The sequence below is a fragment of the Solanum tuberosum genome, unplaced genomic scaffold (assembly GCF_000226075.1).
Source record: "Solanum tuberosum cultivar DM 1-3 516 R44 unplaced genomic scaffold, SolTub_3.0 scf00101, whole genome shotgun sequence".
NCBI classification, from domain to species: domain Eukaryota; kingdom Viridiplantae; phylum Streptophyta; class Magnoliopsida; order Solanales; family Solanaceae; genus Solanum; species Solanum tuberosum.
In genome coordinates, this window is record NW_006239029.1 from 1,501,850 (window position 1) to 1,521,009 (window position 19,160).

At 30.6% G+C, this 19,160-nt stretch overlaps 2 protein-coding genes across 2 annotated transcripts; both read right to left on the reverse strand.

The window, feature by feature from the left end:
- Positions 1-4,087: 4,087 nt before the first annotated feature.
- On the reverse strand, positions 4,088-8,420 carry LOC102580291 (flagellar radial spoke protein 5). The gene is made up of 9 exons (XM_015309463.1): positions 8,018-8,420; positions 6,541-6,625; positions 6,320-6,436; positions 5,645-5,709; positions 5,477-5,565; positions 5,315-5,394; positions 5,090-5,201; positions 4,721-4,840; positions 4,088-4,474 (listed from the first exon to the last, which is right to left on the reverse strand). Exons 1-9 carry the CDS (start codon positions 8,352-8,354, stop codon positions 4,289-4,291), a joined length of 1,191 nt encoding a protein of 396 aa, XP_015164949.1. The 5' UTR covers positions 8,355-8,420; the 3' UTR covers positions 4,088-4,288.
- Positions 8,421-18,389: 9,969 nt separating this feature from the next.
- LOC107060898 (MADS-box transcription factor 56-like) lies at positions 18,390-18,908 on the reverse strand. Its single transcript, XM_015309430.1, has one exon. The coding sequence runs from the start codon at positions 18,906-18,908 to the stop codon at positions 18,390-18,392; it is 519 nt and encodes a 172-aa protein (XP_015164916.1).
- Positions 18,909-19,160: the final 252 nt, after the last annotated feature.

Genomic DNA, 19,160 nt, shown 5'->3' on the forward strand with positions numbered 1-19,160 from the left:
TGTTATATAGATAACAATATTAATAAATTATTAGGTACTTAAAATTAATTTTGAAAAGAAGAACATTTTTTTTTTTTGATGACAAGGGAAACCCGCCGTCGCTATCATTTGGTTGCGCACATGGTAAAATTCCCGCTTCTATGCAATAGCTCGCAAACCACATATAAGAGATAACCCGCACTAGACAAGCCCGGTGCAACGAGCTCGACCAGAAGGCAAACCCCTTGCTTTCGCTGGCAAGGGATTTCGAACTTGAAGTTCCAAGCCCAAATCACTGGGTCACCTGAAGGGTAGAACAAATAAAATTAAATCTTAAACCATAATTAAATAGATTGAATTTTAGTATATCATAGAAACAACCTTTTGTTATGAACAGATCAAGAAACATTAAGGTTTTTTCTTAAATAAAATTAAATAAGGAGTTAAGTAATTAAAAAAGAAGATATTTAAATAATTTATTTTTTAAGTTAAGGATTTCGATTTTTAATCTATAGATAGAATGTCTAATTAAGCATGTGCATTTGTCAATATATTAAACTAAGATTTAAATTAAGGAAATGATATTATATAAACTACTTAATAAATTACTTAGATCAATAGCATTAATAGTGCTTCTCGTTAGATTAGATAGTCAATAATTTACTATCAATAACATTTCAAAAGTCGCATTAACTCTTTATTGTATTTTGCATGGATAATAAATCATATCATATTATACTCTCTTTTTTTTCTTCAGTATATCATATTATATTAAAAGTGAGAATTTTAGGCAAAAGTTAGATTTCGATTTTATTCTTATATTAAATTTAAATGTTATAAATTATTTAATAAATTAAATACTAAATAATAAATCATTATATTAGTACATGAATCAACCATCATAAAATATCTTGAATATATATTCTTTGTATTAATTTCATGTTGGAGTAAATTCATGAAATTTTTGTTTTGTTCATATTCTAATCGGAAAAATGAATGGTTATGTTTGTCCTTCACAAAAAGAAAAAAAATCATGCAAACCTATATATTATATTCTTTTTTTATGTATAAATATTTGTATTAATGTGAAGTATATCAATATAAATTCTATTACCACTAACTCTCAATTATATGAATATATGTAACTCCCACTAATTATATTCATTGTGATTTTTAATTGCATCTCTCATCCTCGTCTATGATCTCAAATGGATTAATGTCATATTCATGACAACTTTTTGTGTTCCTCAATCATATCCCATAAATAATGACATTTGACATAATATTATACACACTTAAAACAGTTGAAAAAGAGAGAGGAGAAAATCTCTATGCTCTCTTCTCTTGTCCCTTTTTATTTGTTTTGTTTAGTGTTTATGTTTCTTATTTGTTGTTATTGTACAACTTTCTATTCTTTAGTTATTATTATTGAGAATTTACGGTGGTTTGTTGCTTTATATCCATTAGCCTAGCATGTAGTATTTTAGTATCCTCATTTGAATATTGTATTTGCACAATAGCTGGTTATTTTTACTTTATGCACTTTTAGTCAATTTTATAATTAAGAATCTATTCTTTTTATTAGGAAGATATTTGAATTTTCTATCGTAAAAATGATGATTTTTCTTTAGTAAATACCAATAGTTTGAAGAGGATAAAATATGTCATTTGCAATACAAAATTTACATGAAATATTTTGGGATAACATGAAACTCATGTTCCCAGAGCTAGTGTATATATAATTGTAACTTAATAATAAAAAAAATAGCAAATTTAGAAAGTTACACCCATTGAAAAGGAAATGTAAAACAATTTAAGATTTTTTGGTAGTAATTCAACTAGATTTTAATAGAATATCGTTTATATATCACTAAAATAACGACAATAACATGAAAAGATGAACAATGAGCAACCAACATGTAACTATGAAATGTAATTAAAAGACAAGAAAGACAAAATAAGTGATGAGAAAAATAAAAAGACAATCAACATTCTAAGGATGTCCAACATTTTCTTCTCCAACATTGTTATTAGCAACAACCTCATTAACTTGTATCTTCCTTTGTTCAAGTTGAACCCTCTTAACAACAATTAACTTTAACAAACCCTTTATTTCCCCAACATTTACTTCATTGAAGAGTTTGTTTCCCTTGAAAAGTTCATTGAAGAGGTTCTCCATGTAACACCCCGTATTCTACGTGTAGTAATTCTCTTTATATGACGCTTATAAATTTCTTTGTGGTATAGTTATGGATTCGGTTTTCTATTGTAACAGCCCGTATTACGCATGTGTTGTATATGAAGCTTCTCATTAGTAAATATATCTGCATAGTAGTAGTTTACTTTCTCATCATAGGTGACTTGCAAAGCATATGTTCATATATATGGTACTTGTCCGCCTCACCGAGGGTTGGGGTGTGACACCCCATTTACTACATAACAACTATATAATCATTTACTATCTTCTGAACCTCTGTTAAAGACGGCCAAGCAAAAACATCGGTTTTTTCCGGAATAGAAGAAACTATTCCGACTTTTACATCACATAGAATAGAAAGTTCTTGTGCTTTCTTACACAATGATGCTAATTTTTCATCTAGAATTTTTTTTCTCTTAATTCCCTCATCAAGATCGCTAGTGGTTAAACACACCCTCTTTCTAGACATATTTTAGTACACAAAATATAAAAGAGCAGAATATATATATGAGTGAGTTTCTATCCCTGAATAAAAAATAAGAGTGTTTGACTTATATTTATAGATGTCTGATAAGACCACATAATTATAAGTTGTTGAGTTAATATGACTAAAATATAAAAACACAGTAATTGCACAATCTGATTATTAAAATATTCATTAATAACTTACCTAAATAGTTGTACTTAAAATCTTTAAAAAAAGAATCTTCAAATTAAGTTTATGGAAAGTTAATAACAATTAGTTATTGCGTTGTGATTTTAGATATCTAAGTTGTTACATAAAGTCAAATAAATATAGATTTTAATGTGTTATGATTCAAAAATATATATTGGTACTTAACAAAAGGTACTAGAAAGTAGTTAAATTACTTATTAATGTATGGTGTATGTGTTGGTTAGTTCGTATATCTTAGATACTTTATATACACCAATTTGCTTGGTGTATGTGTGCATGATATATATTTGGTGTAGTTAAATTACAAGCTAATATGCTATATGTATATATATATATATATCTTTTATAATGATTAAATTGAGCTGTGTATAAGAATTTAATATATTACCTGTATTAATAATCTAGAAAAATTGAATTTTGATTAACAAGAATTTGTAATGTAACGCTGGAAAGTTTATGAATTTCAAGATTGAAAAAGTGATATATGATGCGAACACAAAATACGAAGGCTTAATTAATATTATTGCTTCTCAATTAGGTGTGAACAGAACTAGATGGTGTTACCACCATATGCAAGAAGACTATCAAATAACGATCGTAAGAAGGGATTTAATAAAGTGAAATTCAAGAGGTCTAAAATCACATGTAATAAATGTGGTACACAAGTACATAACAAGAAGACTTGCTTCAAATTTCCATCCAATTAATTCTTGGGTTATTATTTTTTGTTTTAAGTTAAAAAAAATTCAGTTGAAATTTTTATGATATTGTCGACTTTTCAGTATACTTGGTAAATGTTGATAAATGGTTCAATAACATATTGTAATTTAATAATATTACATTAACAATTGATTGCATTAACAATTGAGTGCATTTTAATATATACGAACTTTTGTTTTAGTGTTGAGATGCTAACTTAACTAATATCTTAAAACTGACTTTCTTTATTGATATAATGCAATTTTTATGGTGAAAAGATGTTATAAGAATAGATTCATATATAGTGATATATTTTAAAGTCATAAAATAATTTGTAATATTGGTATAATGATTAGTAGATAGTTGGTGTAATATTTGTATATTACCTGGTTTTTTATTTTTGATAAAAATATGTTTCGATTTCTTGATATATTTGATGATATAAAATTATCTAATATTATTAAAGTATATTATATTTAAATGGTAACTATATGTAATTATACACCAAATTTATAAATGATTCTGTAAAATCTAAATAGACAAAAATGATTATGTATTACGTATATATTCCATGTAGTCAAAAATTTGTACAGAAGATAAAGAATGATCCTTACAGAGAACTGAGAAGTATCCAAGATTTTGAAGTTTATTGATTTTAAAACATAACCCTTTTTTCTTATCGAGGTTCTTGATAGATTATTTATACATATCAAGTGAATTTCACCGCCCTTGAGGCTCTAAGCACGCCTGTATTCATCCCCGCAATCGCCAATAACTTTTTGAAGATCTCTGCCCTTGTTTGTGACTTGTAGGATGTTGCTAATGTCTTCTACATCAAGAACAAGAGAAAACACAGCATTGGCATCTTTAATGTGTTGCGACAGACCGAGCCTAACACCTATCATTGATCCTGCCACGGCTGGCTGCAGTTGTGCAACAGATTTTGTCAAAATGAAACAGATTCACATGAATCTTTTTCGAGTTTAAGCTATATACATTGTTAGTGTAAAAGCATCTTTTACGCTAGCAGGCCATCCTAGTTTGTCTTATTCTCGAGATAAAAGATTCCACATTTTAGAGTAAAAGATACTCTGCATTGACGGTATATATAACTTAAACTAATTGTTTTTCTTTCGGTACTCAAGAAAATGATGAAAACTGGAAAATACCTGATCCAGTATAAATCTCACAGCAACTGTTGGAATGGAGACTCCATGTTTGTTGGCAACAGTTTTCAGTGTCCTGAGCAACTCTTGAAAGAGGCTCCACCCTCCCCAAGCGTCAACCATCTGCTTTTTGAAACACAGTAAATTTGTTGATCCAAATACCTCATATAATACGGAAACTATATCTTGCTGTAAAAAAAGAGAACATTTCTAACGCCAATGAAACACAAGGGCACATGATACAGTTTGTTAAGCTCCGGTTCCCCAAATATAGGTGGATCTAGGATTTGAAGGTTATGAGTTATGAAGTTTCTATGTTGGCATAACACATTAAAACATTACTGCAAAAAGTAGTTTTTCCAGGGAAATTACCCTTTTGTACTTCTGTAGTGAAGGAGTGTTCAATGCAGGGCCAGCAAAAGGTATCGTTAAGTTGGTATCGAGGAACTTTTCAGATAATAACCCTCCCATTACTGTTCCATACCTGCATTCAAACAAAATTTAGTAATACATCAGAGTCATGTTACTAGACAATCACATTAACAGATTAAATAAATCATGTATCGTTCTAACAAGTTGAGAGAGAGAGAGAGAGACGTTATAAGTTTGACTCCTGTAAGCTGACAAAGCTCTGCCATTTTCTGTTGAGGACGCATGTCAACAATTGAATGTTGTACCTGCAGAAACAAATCCTTTTACGTCAGAGCTGAAAATACGGAGCAAAGGGCAGAACAATGAGAACTGCCTAGTACTCGATACCTGATTGCTAACAACTGGAATCCCATTTTCCAGAATTATCCTTAATCTCTCGGTGTCAAAATTAGTCAAAGCAATGGTCTTAATCTTGCCTGCATGTAAGCAGTGTCACTATGTAGCCTAATCGACAACTCTGAGATGAAAGCTCCAAGACAGAAATATACAACTAACCTTCTCCTTTGAGATCCGTGAGGTGCTTTAGTGCATCTAAGTATCCAGGATTAGAGTAGTCCCACCTGGTTATCAAGCAGAACAACACAGTAAGAGAAACTAACAGTTTTGATTCCTTATTATTTCAGTTGATGACCGTAAAGACTATGATGCAGCCTTGATTAGTGAATAAAGAAAAAGAATTCTTCTCGGGTCCCAAGGGCCAATTTTTTTCTGATATGACTTGTGAGACAGTTCAACTTGAAGTTCATAAAGGTAAAGATCGCGATATACTTCATGTTTAAGAAGTGGAACTTAACATGGTGAAGCAATTTTGTCCACATAAAGGATAACATTTCAGAAGGAAACACTCATTTCTCAAGATATTGCTCTGATGCTTCATCTCAGAAGATTGAAAACCTCAATGAAACGAAATTTCACACAACATAATTCTGTATTGTACTCCGGTGAGAGTAGAACAAGATAAGTTTCCCTTGACCTATTGTCTAGTGCAACTTACAGTAAGCTCTCTTTGAGCTAAACCAAATTAAACCCCGGGATAATAAGAAGAGCTGTAACTCCTTGGTGTTATTTCATATCTAAACATCAGATTAACCGTCTATTATTAATTTATCACTGCCATTTCCCAACACGTGAACAATGACATTACTAACAAAGACTACAGACGGTTATTACCAATGAAATTGAAGCATGTCCAAGGCTGCAACATCCATCCTTCTTCTTGAAACATCAATGCTCTCACTGACAAAACTGCGGGTCATCTTGACCGGTGGTGGCACCCATTTGGTAAGACTGTGGAGGAAAATCAGAAGAATATGTTTACGGGTTGAATTCTTCCCTCAAGCTTTACACAGAGCATTCTATGTTAATAAAGAAACATGCCTTTTGTTACTCACCCTCTCACAGTTTCTAGAAGTTCTGGTGGGCGCTCTCTGCGTACTCTGTTAATGAAGATGCCATAAAGATCTTCAGCAGGTCCATCTGCAAGGCCAACCATGATAAGAAAACTTTTACTTACAAGCATCGAGTCTTTGTGATCCAACTCAAAATGTTCCGTTAGCATGTATCAACAAAACTAGATCAATTAATACAATACAAGTCAAGCGCCACAGAGAAAACATCCCACCAGCATGAAATTACAACATAAGCAATGTGAGCATAGGAGCAACAATAAATAAGAAGATTAATGTTTACATATATCAGCCAAGTCAAAAGTGTTAAGTCCAGCATCAGCATATTGAAGCATAGCATCAACTGCATTGTCTCGTTCGATTCTTCCCCATCCACCACTAGTCTGCCACATCCCATTGACAACTCTACATATATCCAATGAATCTTTCCCATTCTTAACTATAGCCCGTTGCTTATCTTCAGTTAACAAGCACTGAAATGGCCTTGGCGTTAATGTTCTTGCTTCATTTGCTCTAAAAGACTTAATCTTGATAGAGTTCAACGAGAACTGATGAAAACTGTTGTTCAAGAGCTCTACCATTCTTGATCAATAAAATAGTTTGAAGGGTAGTTGGAGAACTATCCCACTTTACTTAAGAGTGATAGAAATAAGGCTTCTCTCATCTGTTTTAGTATTTTAGCTCCTTATCCATCAACTGTCCATAAATATTTGGACAACTTTTTCAAATTCCCTCTTCTTTTTAAAAATTAACTTAAATAGCCGTCCACCCAAAAGTAGCCGCTAAACATATAATATATGTATATCCACTAGACCAAATGTGTAACTTTCCCTTAAAAAAAAGGTCTTTTATTCTATTTCTTTTGAATTTTCCCTTTTTGATACATTAAAATAACTTTTTCTCTTTTTGAAAAACAAAATAAAAAAGAATAAGATTAATGCAATTGACTAACATATCCTTATCAAAATGAGAGGACCATATATACAAACAAAACAACATCTAATGTTAAGAAAATCCAAAAACTAACACATATGTAGACGTGTCCAAACATAACACACTAGAACATCCAACACAAACTACTTGTCACACCCCAATCACCACTCGTATAAAGTGGCGAAATTCAAAATATATTAAGTAGACAAAAAAAAAAAAAACTCAAAAGAATTCAACAAGCAGTATACATAGATATTGCCTCTATTTCAATGAATTTTAACTTGATATGAGTTTCAGAAAGCAAAAGAAAGAATTTTGAACCATATAATCTTAAAGTAAGAAAATGTAAATTATACCATAATATCTTGTAAGTTCATGATCATAATCATATTACATGAAAAATTAAAATAAATAATAGTTAAAAAACATTCTTTTTATAAAAATTAAAATGTAAAAAAATAATTTTAACAAAATAAACAGTGTAATTTTCCATGCTAGAAAGAAGGAGAGGTGAAAATGGAATTCATACAGTGGTCAGCCATGTCGAAAGTAGAAAGCCCATCGTCTGCATAGTTAAGCATAGCTTCAACGGCGTCGTTTCGATCGATTCTTCCCCATCCACCACTAGTTTGCCACATCCCGTTCAATACTCTGCATATTTCCAGCTTATCGTCGCCGTTTTTCAGCAATTCCCGTCGGTTTTCTTTCGCCGCCGTCGCTACATCCGTCGCCGGCGAACAACACCTAGCCGGCACCGCCCATTTTCTCCTACTCCTTAAACTTCTACAACTGCTAGCGTAGCTTAAAGGAGTGAATTTTTGGAGACTGCAGAATGCTTGTTGTGTAGAAATGGCAGTCGACCCCATTTTTGCTCTCCGATTCGAGTTTCTACTAGCTTTGAATTGAACCTTTCGTTTATCAGGTGAAGGTTCTGGATGTGTACTTGTGTAATGACGATTATGACCCTACAATATGTTAAAAGTCGAGTTAAAAACGTCAAAAACACATTTAAACTATATTGCTTTATTCATACTTGAAGTATTGAGAGTGTAAATTTATTACCTGAGTTATAAAGCAATAGTTAGTGAAACACATCTCGATTAATTTGTGATGATTTGTGTATACTCATTTTTTTGCTTAAAAATTTTGCTACGTGAAAAAATAATTTCATTTCACAAATCGAAGTAAATTAATATTAAATTAAAAGTTAAGGTTAAAAGTTAAAATTATTACTGTATAAATTATTTTATTCTATTCATGACATTCATGATCTTCTTCTTCATTTTCCTTACTCGTACTCTCGTCTCTATCATGACATCAATAATGCCGATGGAGAGTATAGAATCTTAAAAAATCAATTAAAGATATATTTTAAAAAATTAGTATGTCAGTAAATAGAGCTATGTCAGGTGGATGAAGATTTTATGGACAAACGCGTCTAGAAACATTTTTAGATAAATATTTGGTCTAGTGAATGTCTAGGTGTGTTTCGTTAACCATTGAGTGATGATGATAGTTTAGGTAGGAAACTCAATAAATTGAAATAATTTAGGTGTGTTTTTCATCCTTATCTCTAAAAAGTATGATACATAAACGTGCTTTAATTTGATCTTATTTGACATTTATGCTCTTCAAATTTGAGTGTGCTTACTTACACATACACTTGAATTTGTATAAAATTGAGAAAACAGATTAAGTGTCTTACATGACAATTCACGTGGAAATTGGAAATACACTCAAACTCATTTGTATTGTGTAATGTATGATGTGTGTATCTACTTGTTTAACTTCATACAAATTTAAGGAAAAAATCTTTTGGCCAGAAAGGTAAAATAACATATTTTACACTATGTTATTTTACCTTTTTGAACATTTTTACCCTTTTAACTTTAATATCTTTTAATTAAAAAATGAAAAAAAGATCAATTTATTTAAAATAAAAAGGATATTATAGACTTTTTAATTTTCTGGCCATTTAGCATTACTCCAAATTTAAATATATAGTTATGTACATTTAAAATTGAAGGACATCGATACCAACTGAGGCCAAATAAAAGAACACATTTTGACTGAGGCCAAATGAAATGAAATATTTATGTTTTATTCCTTTATTTGATATATACTTGAACAACATAACTAGTTTATATCCTACATTTAATACTTTTCATAGTTTGTTAAAGGTTTAAATTATTTATCTATTAAATCTTACATAAATAATCATGTCTGATAATATGCTCTTATTATGAATACAATTCAATATATTTAATAAAGTGTTTGACTTGTAATTTAGAAATTTATGTAATTAATACATATATTAATCATAAGATAATCCATAAATTGTTTTATACATGATAAAAAATATCATCATAACTAATTATTTGTACTTAAATACACTCACTGAAATCTCTATGACCCTCAACAATGAATGAAAGTTTCTTATGATTAAATAATCCTTCTTGCCATGTGTCTTCTTTTGATTAGTATATATGTCATATCTGATTTTCTCCATATTACAAAATGAACAACAAGAAACTTTTAAGAAATTGTGCATCTTTTTTCACTAAATTTTAATAAGATATTTTAAAATTTTCTTTTTTAACCATTATATTATAGCCCTTGAAGTTTAATTTCGACGTATACAGTATAATTTATGTTGCTTTAAAATATTATGTTGAATTGTCCTCACTCATAGAAGTATTTTAACCTCTTCACTTGATTTATAGAGTCGATTTTATCAAAATGTTATTTTTTTTCAATATAACTTGTCAACAATTATGTCGTTAGTGTGAATTGCAATTTCTTATGACGTGTTAGTTAATTACGTATTATCAATAGTCAAGAGTCAAGACCACGTCAATTTGTAGCGAAGAAATTATACTAATAACGATATCAAAGATTAGCATTGTTTCAAGACCGCATGAGTCTATATTGTTGACCTCTCCTTTCTCGTTAGCTATTAAAACTACAGTCTGTATTGTTGACATCTCCTTTCTCGTTAACTATTAAAACTACGTTAAAACTACGTTATATATATATACACCCACAATAGTGATAATAGCTAACAATTGAAATTTAATTTCAATCCATAGTGTATATTCTAATTAATTTATGGTATTACATTGAGTTATTTTCTATAACTACTTTACTTAGATTTGAAATATATTTATACTTTTTCCTAAATTAAACAAGTTATTTTTTATTCATATTATTGTTTTTTTTAATATATATTTTTGGTGTGATCTGGAACTATTTAAGAAGTTGCCAAGAAAAAATAATTCTCAATCTTTTAAATTAATATTTTTTGTCCTTGCCCTTTTCTTACTGTCATAATATAATTAATAAGAAATTAAATAAAGATGCAACTTCATTGACCATTTTTCTCATTGAATTTCATAATCCTATAAATATAAACATTTTTGTTCTTTATTTTTCCACATACCTCAAAACTCATAAAAGGTGCTTTCCTCTCTTTTTCTTTCATTTCTCATATATACTTTAGCATAATTTTTCTCTTTTAATTCTTCATTTTTTCTACAAATTATTTTGTGAGTCCTAGTTAACGAGTCTATGGACCTACATTCGTTTTATTTTCTTTAGATTATATAATTCAAATTTTGTATCACAACATATACAATACTGGAAAAGGAAAAAAAACATTAACATTTAATTTCATAAATGGTATAGATTTAAAATTTGAGATATCATAAAGTTGAAAATTTGAGTTGTTAAGACTCTCAAAAGTTAATCACTTTCAAAGGTAACCTAAAGAAATTAGGATTATTTTCTTTATTTTTGTTTCATACATTTGTATTTGTTTATTTATTTTTAGATTTTAAATAAAATTATTTTATCCATATAAACTGTGTTAAAAATTCTAGATTAATTTTTCTTGAATATATTCTATTGTAGCAAGTCTTTAAATATACATCTTTTTGAAATCAATAATGATGTGGCAATTCAATTACCTAAATCAGAGGTGAGTTGCTGTGAACAAAAAAGGAAAATTTTTAATTATTTTTCTTTAACCTAAAAGATTTTCTAATTTTATCATTTCCCATCGTTCCTCTTTTTATTTTTATTATTTTTATTTAAACAATTAAACAATTTTTTTTTGGGTTCAAATTAGACAAATATTTTGTATGAATAAGCAAGAGTTGGATGGCAACTACATTTTTAGACTACTATAAATTAAAATAATAGAATGTCTCAGTTAGAATTAATGATTTTTTATTAGAAAAGTTATATGTATCAAAATATTAATTACATAAAAATGAATTCTTCTAATTGCAACAATCCAATATAGATTTTCACGACACAAATCTTTAGTGGCATTAACAACATGTAGTAACATAAATACATACTAAAAGTACTGAACTTTCATATTAATATCTTCTGTAAAATATAAGCTATAAAAAAACTTGTCTGTGTGTGTGATTTTCATTTTGTTTGATTAATATTTTCTAATATTCTAGACTTTAATATATCTTTAAGATATGTTAATTATAGATTTTACTACATGCTACAAACTTGTATGTTTTCACGATCACAATAATTAAATTGCATGACGTTAATATAATCTTTTTGTCTATTTTGTAATTCTCAATTTATTTTACAGGATATGATTAAAAAAATGTCATCAAACGAAAAGACTCTCTCTCATAGTGCAACTAAGTCATCCACTGATCCTCTCAAAGCTCTTATGGTAATTTATTCCTCTTTTTTTCTTTCAACAATTGATGCATATAAATTGTTACATTTTCAAATATTTTGTAAATCAAAATAAATATAATTACAAGCTAATTTTTGTACATTTATTCAATTAGGCTCAAAGAAATTGGTTCTCACGCAACAACATGTTACAAGAAAATGACATGGATAATATGTCACACGGAACCATATGTGTACTAAGGTCGATTCAATACGATACTTGATTTCTTTCATTAGCAATAAAATATGTCTTTTTCCTAACATTTATCTTTCCTATCCTTGATGGACAGCTCGCAACCGTCTCCTCCCAATGAGGAGAGGGGTGAAAAAGAAATTGTTCAACCACAACATCGAATAGGAAAAGCCCCTATAGACAAACCTATGGAGGAAGTGTCTAGAAGAACACTTCAGTCCAAGGGCAAAAACCGCGGTAAGTGTCTACAAGAACACTTGTCTATTGTTTTGTTTTATACTCCCTCTGTCCCAATTTATGTGACTTACTTTTCTTTTTAGTCAGTCTCAAAAAGAATGACGCATTTCTATATTAAGTAACTTTTCAACTATAAAATGTCTATTTTACCCTTAATGAAATGATTTACAGCCACACAAATTTCTATCATTCATTTTGGACCACAAATTTTAAAAGTCTTCCCTTCTTTCTTAAACTCTGTGCCGAGTCAAACTACCTCACATAAAATGAGACGGAGGGAGTATTTCCGATGTCTTTTATTTTATTTTTGGAGATTCTTGTAGGTCCCATTGTCAAGTTGCCTCCTTCATGTGGAGCCGCTGTTACTAACATTCAAAGTATGATGATGAGGGTTGTAGAAAATCGAAAATGTAGGGTTTCCCATTCTGCAACAAAAAAGAGAAGGGTTCCAGAAATGATCAATTCATGTTTTCTCCAACATCTTGATAAGAGGGGTACAATCCCTGAGGTGGAGGCAGCCTTAGTAGAGTCAACTACATTCCTCAAGCCTTCAGACCCTGCACCATGTAGTCAACTCCAGTCAAAGAATGCAGGGCTCCAGGCTGAGGCAAATGAGCTGAGGTCAAAGAATGAAAGGCTCGAGACTGACAATGAGATTCTAAAGGTTACAACATCCTCTTTGAACCAAAAGCTTCAAGAGATTCAACGGGAGAAAGAGGAGAAGGAAGTTGAATTGTACGTTCTAACCAAAGCCAACAAGAATCTACTCGGGGAAGTCTCCTTAAGGAAGGACAGATACGCTATTCTTCACTCCACGCACTATACCTTGCAAGAAAAGGTGGCCAAATTAGAGTCTGATTTGGCATTGGTTCATGAGCTACGTCATAAGGATGCAGCTCGAGTTGAAGCCAAGCTAAATGCATTGCAGGTGAGACGCAACACTGATAAGTATGAAGCTGAAATGGATAGGAATTGGGTGGCCCTAAAAACCCGGGTGAACACCCTTCATGAGATTCAAGACGGCCTTGATCTTTCGTTGGCTATTACTGAAGCTGACGCTGCTGTTAATTCTGCAAGAGAAGCCATGGAGCAGGCTCTATCCAGAAATGAAGAGGATGGCTCTGAGGGCGAAGATGCACCTCCTCTGTCCTAATTCACTTTCTCTGTTTTTCGTTGTTTTTGTTGCTACTATTTCATAACCTTTGTTTGTATTTGTGTTTGCATTTTTATTGAATCAGTTCAATATCCTTTGTGTTCTGTTTCATCCTTTTAACTATGTGTTGTTCTATGCAATTGAACCTAGCTCTGATTTATCGAAAAGTCATACAATACATATCACTGCATGTGTGTTCAATGAAACGCCACTTTAACTCGAGTGTTGTTGTTATACGAAGCTCATGGAGCTTGTTTTAGCTCATATAATGCTTTTCTCAATCTGCAAACCTCATGTTCGCTCCCATATTTAAAGTAACCACGGGGTTGATCAACATATACCTTATCTAGCAATTCACCTGTAGGCAGGGGCGGCTCAACGTAATCGGAGGCCTAAAGCGAAATCTTAATTAGAGGCCTAAAATCTAAATAAACTTCACATGCATTTATTTAAAATTTATTTTTCTTACATTTTTAAATGCAAAGTATTACCTAATATTTTTTTATATATAAATGATTTATTCGATTTCTTTTTCAATTATTAGTTTTAAATAAGATTTTATTAATTCAACGTTGAAAAATATTATTTTACTCGGGCAATCATTATATGAATTGTTAACATAGTTCTACAAGTAATAAGTTGACAAATTTCAAATAAATATACGAGTTGGAGCCATAGCTTTGATGAAGTTGATAATTTGGTTACCCCACATTTTACTATGGTTGTTGTAATGCTTGAAAATCTAAGAAGAAATGGGAAAGAATTTACAATTCAATTTGTTCAACACTTTTTGACTATTAATTGATATTTTTGACAGAATATTACTATAACTTATCAACAATTTAAAGAAGAGAGTGTAAAAAGGAGTTAAAAAAGAAAATAATAGTGAGTATTAGTAGAGAGAGTGTAAGAAAATAAAACAATATTTTCTATTTGAATTAGGTTTAAGAGAATAAAATAATAATTTTAAATATATACTTTTTATCATAAATAATTAATGTTTTCTTTAAAAATTAACACATAATTTATTCTTGGTAAAAAATTGAGGCCCCCTAAAATTGGGGGCCTAAGGCCAATGCCTTATTTTTGTATACATAGAGCCGGCCCTGTATGTAGGAAGGCCGATTTCACGTCCAATTGATAAATTCACCACCAACCTCAGAACCATTTTTATTAATAAGTTGCCAAATACATCACATGCTCTTCTACTCCTAAGATAATGTATTCTTTACAACTAAAAAAGATGTTATCCATGCTCTACCATTTATTACACTATGAGTGTGATGCATATTTTTCCTTTTATTGCACTAGGAGTGTGATGTAGCGATCAATGAAGTAAAACGTCAAAAATACTAAGTAAAATTTATTTTTATCCGATTCTTATCTTAATTGACAGAGTTATTCGATGCTCTACCAGGAAATCTTTGATCTAGGAATCTTGGTGCTTGATCTTGAGAGAAGAAACTTTTTTATGAAGTTCTTAGAGTGGAAGAACTTCGGAAAACCTTGGGTGGAAGGATTCTCTTTGTATCTTGAATTTTTGACATGGAAGTTTTAGGGTTCTTGATTGAGAAGAGGAACCCTAGGTGAGTTTTGATAGAATTTCTAGATACTTGAATGTTTAGATTGATGATTTTGAAGGAAATATAGTTACTTGAATGATATACTCCGTTAAAACACTCAAAATGACTTAAAATGGGGTTAGAAAGCTTGGGAAAGGACCAAAATAACCTTGGAACACGTGCATGAAGTTCCTAAAAAAAAGTGCAGCAACCCTTCACGAAAGGCTCTACGTAGAACTTTGACTTCCTGACAAGGATTCACTAAAACGAGCATAATTTTTTACTCCAAACTCAAAATGATGCAAACTTTGTGGCATTGGACAAAAGATTCACAGGCCTTTAATTTGATGAATTATGAGCTACCTAATTCATTAAATGTTGAGAGATATGATCATTTGAAGTTGACCTAAGTATAAATCTTATATCAACACTTAATCGATAAGGAAGCTTCCAACTAAACTTTGTGCTAGGGGTTTCTTGTGACCTTAATTAGGTATAAAAAAATTGGGGTATAAGATTAGAAAGGGTGGGAAAATACTAAAAATAACCCCTCTCAAAAACTGATAGAAGTCGTCTACGGAAGGCCATCTACGATCCGTACAAAAGTCTATAGACCGTAGACCCTCTCGTAGAAAACAAGTTGGGTTCTGGATCTCTGAAGTTGGGGTCTATAGATCCTTTCTACGGCCCCTAGGAACTTTGACGAGCAGTCCTGTTCAATCGTAGAAAGCTTACAGGGTGTTTCAAGACTTGGAGTCCACGAGGCCCTTCTACGAACTGTAGAAGGTTCTATGAGCTCTAGTCCGGTTCGTGAAACTTGGACTTGAGAACAATTTTTTAGAGTATGGTTCTACGAACTCACCTATGGTCCGTAGATACTTCTACGAGCCATAGATGCTTTCCGTGACACCAGTCTGAAGAAATTTATTTCAAGGTCTGATATGAAATGGAATTTCCGCGGTGTTATAGTTTATTTGAGAGATTGGAGCTATCAATAACTACATAAATTTTTGTATAATATAATATTTTGTTGAATTGGTTGTCGCATGGTAAAATTATTATTGCCGCATAATTTGTGCAACATTTATTCGACACTATCTAATAGATAATACTCTTATTAAATTATGTGTGAATCTATAATTATGATAAATAAAGGATTTAGATGCAATAAAAAAAATTGCCGCTCTATTATATTTAGCGGTAATAATATATATAAATAACTGTTGCTAAAGACAATTTTGGATGCAATGATATAAGGACAATCTATTGCCACTGTATGTTTCTTTTGTTGTATTGTATGCACTATTATATATAGACATGCATTTAGCAATATATGGATTAACTAAAATTCGAATTTCAAAGCTTAAAATCATGGCTCCGACTCTCATTTCATTTGCAAATATATTTTTCTCAAGAATGTTTAATTGATATTTTCTTTTTCATAAAGGCATGCTCTCTTTTGTAGGATCATAGACTTGTAATACAATTAAAAATAAAAACAAATTAAAATATACTATTAGATAAAAAAAGTGCCAATTTTTTTTTATGGAATTTAGCTCGTTGGTAAGGATTGTTTACATGAAAATACACTCAAAACATTATTGGTGAGTCAAATTCTACCAATTCCATCGGAAATTAACAATTTACTGATAGTGAAAATTATGTCTCTATATATGTTTTATTGGAATCAAATAAACAAAATAAAATTTGATCGGAACAAGTAACATATATCAAACAAAGAAATAACATAGGACATACAGACAAGTAACAAGTATCCCTTGGTGAAATAAACGAGGTGCTTGCCGAACAAACCGGTTCATACAAGTATCATGTAGTTGATGGTGAAATAGTCGAGATAGAAAAAAAACTTGTCCATAAATGTAACAAGTATTAGGACTTGACGAACTTGGCTGTCACGTAAATTTGAACAACTTCTATATTAATATTAGTGTAAGAAGCACAAGGTCTAAATATTTTGAAGAATGTCGAAGTGTCAAGTTACATAGAACAAGTCATATCAAACATGTTCCAAGATAATCCAAATCTGACTGGGAGAAGGTTTTGGAAATAAAGTAGCGGCTTATAATTTGTTAGGAGGAGTCCTACATGAAGCATGAATTCTATGCGTGAGCTTTTAAGTTTCGAGAGGAAAAAGGAAGCAGAGCATAAGTAGGATTTCTAGTTGAAATAGGTTTTGGATTATTCAAGTCCAAATCTATAAATAGGGCAATAGTTTCTTTGGAGAAATTTGCGCACTTACATTGAGAGAAAATCAAAACACGATCAAGAGTTTTGTGAGAGTTTTGATATTTACTTGGGGAGTGCTGCGAGTTGAGAGAAAAGTTGTACGATTGTAGTCAAGAGTTTTGAATACAATCAAGTGTTGAGAGTAGGTTTCGTTTAACAAGTTTGAAGAACTTGAAGAACGATATAAGACTTAAACCTGGGTTTTTTTTGTCTTGGGTAGCTAGGAATTAGAGTTTATAATTCCTTAGGTTACATAGTTTTTCGTTGTGTTATTTGAAAGTGCTATAAATAAAACGAAGTTTTGAACGAGTTATTCTTTTTACTGTTAACTTCAAATAATGAGGAACAAGTAGTAAGTACCTGTTCCTTTACATAATTAAGGAGGTAAGAATTCCAACAATTAGTATTCTGACTAAACTTTAATTTATTTCTACACAATACTAGATAGATAAATACCGATGTATTTTATGATAAAAATAATACTACTTCTGTTGTTGTTATTATAACAACGATTTGATAGGTCAGATTATGAAATTTTACTCTATATGTTAGTATAATTGTAAATTAACAATAAAGAATAAGCAAATCTCAAAAGTTACACCCATTCAAAAGGAAATGTAAAACAATTTAACATTTTTTTTGTAGTAAATGAACTACATTTTTATAAAATATATTTCATATATCACTAAAATGACAAGAATAACATGAAAAGATGAACAAAAAGCAACAAACATGTAACTAGAAAATGTAATTAAAAGACAAGACGAGAAAAATAAAAAGCATTAAATGCACAATCAACATTCTAAGCATGTCCAACAACATTTTCTTCTGCAACATTGTTATTAGCAGCAACTTCATTAACTTGTATCTTCCTTTGTTCAAATTGAACCCTCTTAACAGCAATTAACTTTAACAAACCCTTTGTTTCCCCAACATTTACTTCATTTAAGAGTTTGTTTCCCTTGAAAAGTTCATTGAAGAGGTTCTCTATTTCCATCTTCTCAAGAGTTTCCTCTAACTTCCTAACTTCTTCTTCCCGTTTTTCCACAATTGATTGAAGAAAGTTGTTATGCATAGTTACCTTGTGTTTTGGAAAAGCTATATGATCATTTACTATCTTCTGAGCCTCTGGTAAAGACGGCCAAGCAAAAACATCGGTTTTTTCCGGAATAGAAGAAACTATTCCGACCTTTACATCACATAGAATGGATAGCTCGTATGCTTTCTTACATAGTGATGCTAATTTTTCATCCAATTTTTTTTTCCTCTTAACTCCCTCATCAAGTTCGCTAGTGGTCAAACATACCCTCTTTCTAGACATATTTTAGTACACAAAATATAAAAAGAGTAGAATATATGAGTGAGTTTCTATCTCTGAATAAAAAATAAGAGTGTTTGACTTATATTTATAGATGTCTGATAAGACCACATAATTAAATAATGGTAAGTTGTTGAATTAACCTGACTAAAATATAGAAAAAATAAATAAATTGCATAATCTGATTTTTAAGGTATTCAGTAATGACTTACCTAAATAGATGTAGTTAAAATCTTTAAAAAAAACAATCTTCAA

Bases quoted from the DNA above. Each gene is read 5' to 3' on its own strand.
- LOC102580291 (XM_015309463.1), bottom strand. From the start codon at position 8,354: ATGGGGTCGACTGCCATTTCTACACAACAAGCATTCTGCAGTCTCCAA. The intron at 5,395-5,476 runs GTATCGAGTACT...TTGTTTCTGCAG, and splicing joins TTCCAGTTGTTAGCAATCAG to GTACAACATTCAATTGTTGA. The intron at 4,841-5,089 runs GTAATTTCCCTG...TTCAAAAAGCAG, and splicing joins CACTACAGAAGTACAAAAGG to ATGGTTGACGCTTGGGGAGG.
- LOC107060898 (XM_015309430.1), bottom strand. From the start codon at position 18,908: ATGTCTAGAAAGAGGGTATGTTTGACCACTAGCGAACTTGATGAGGGA.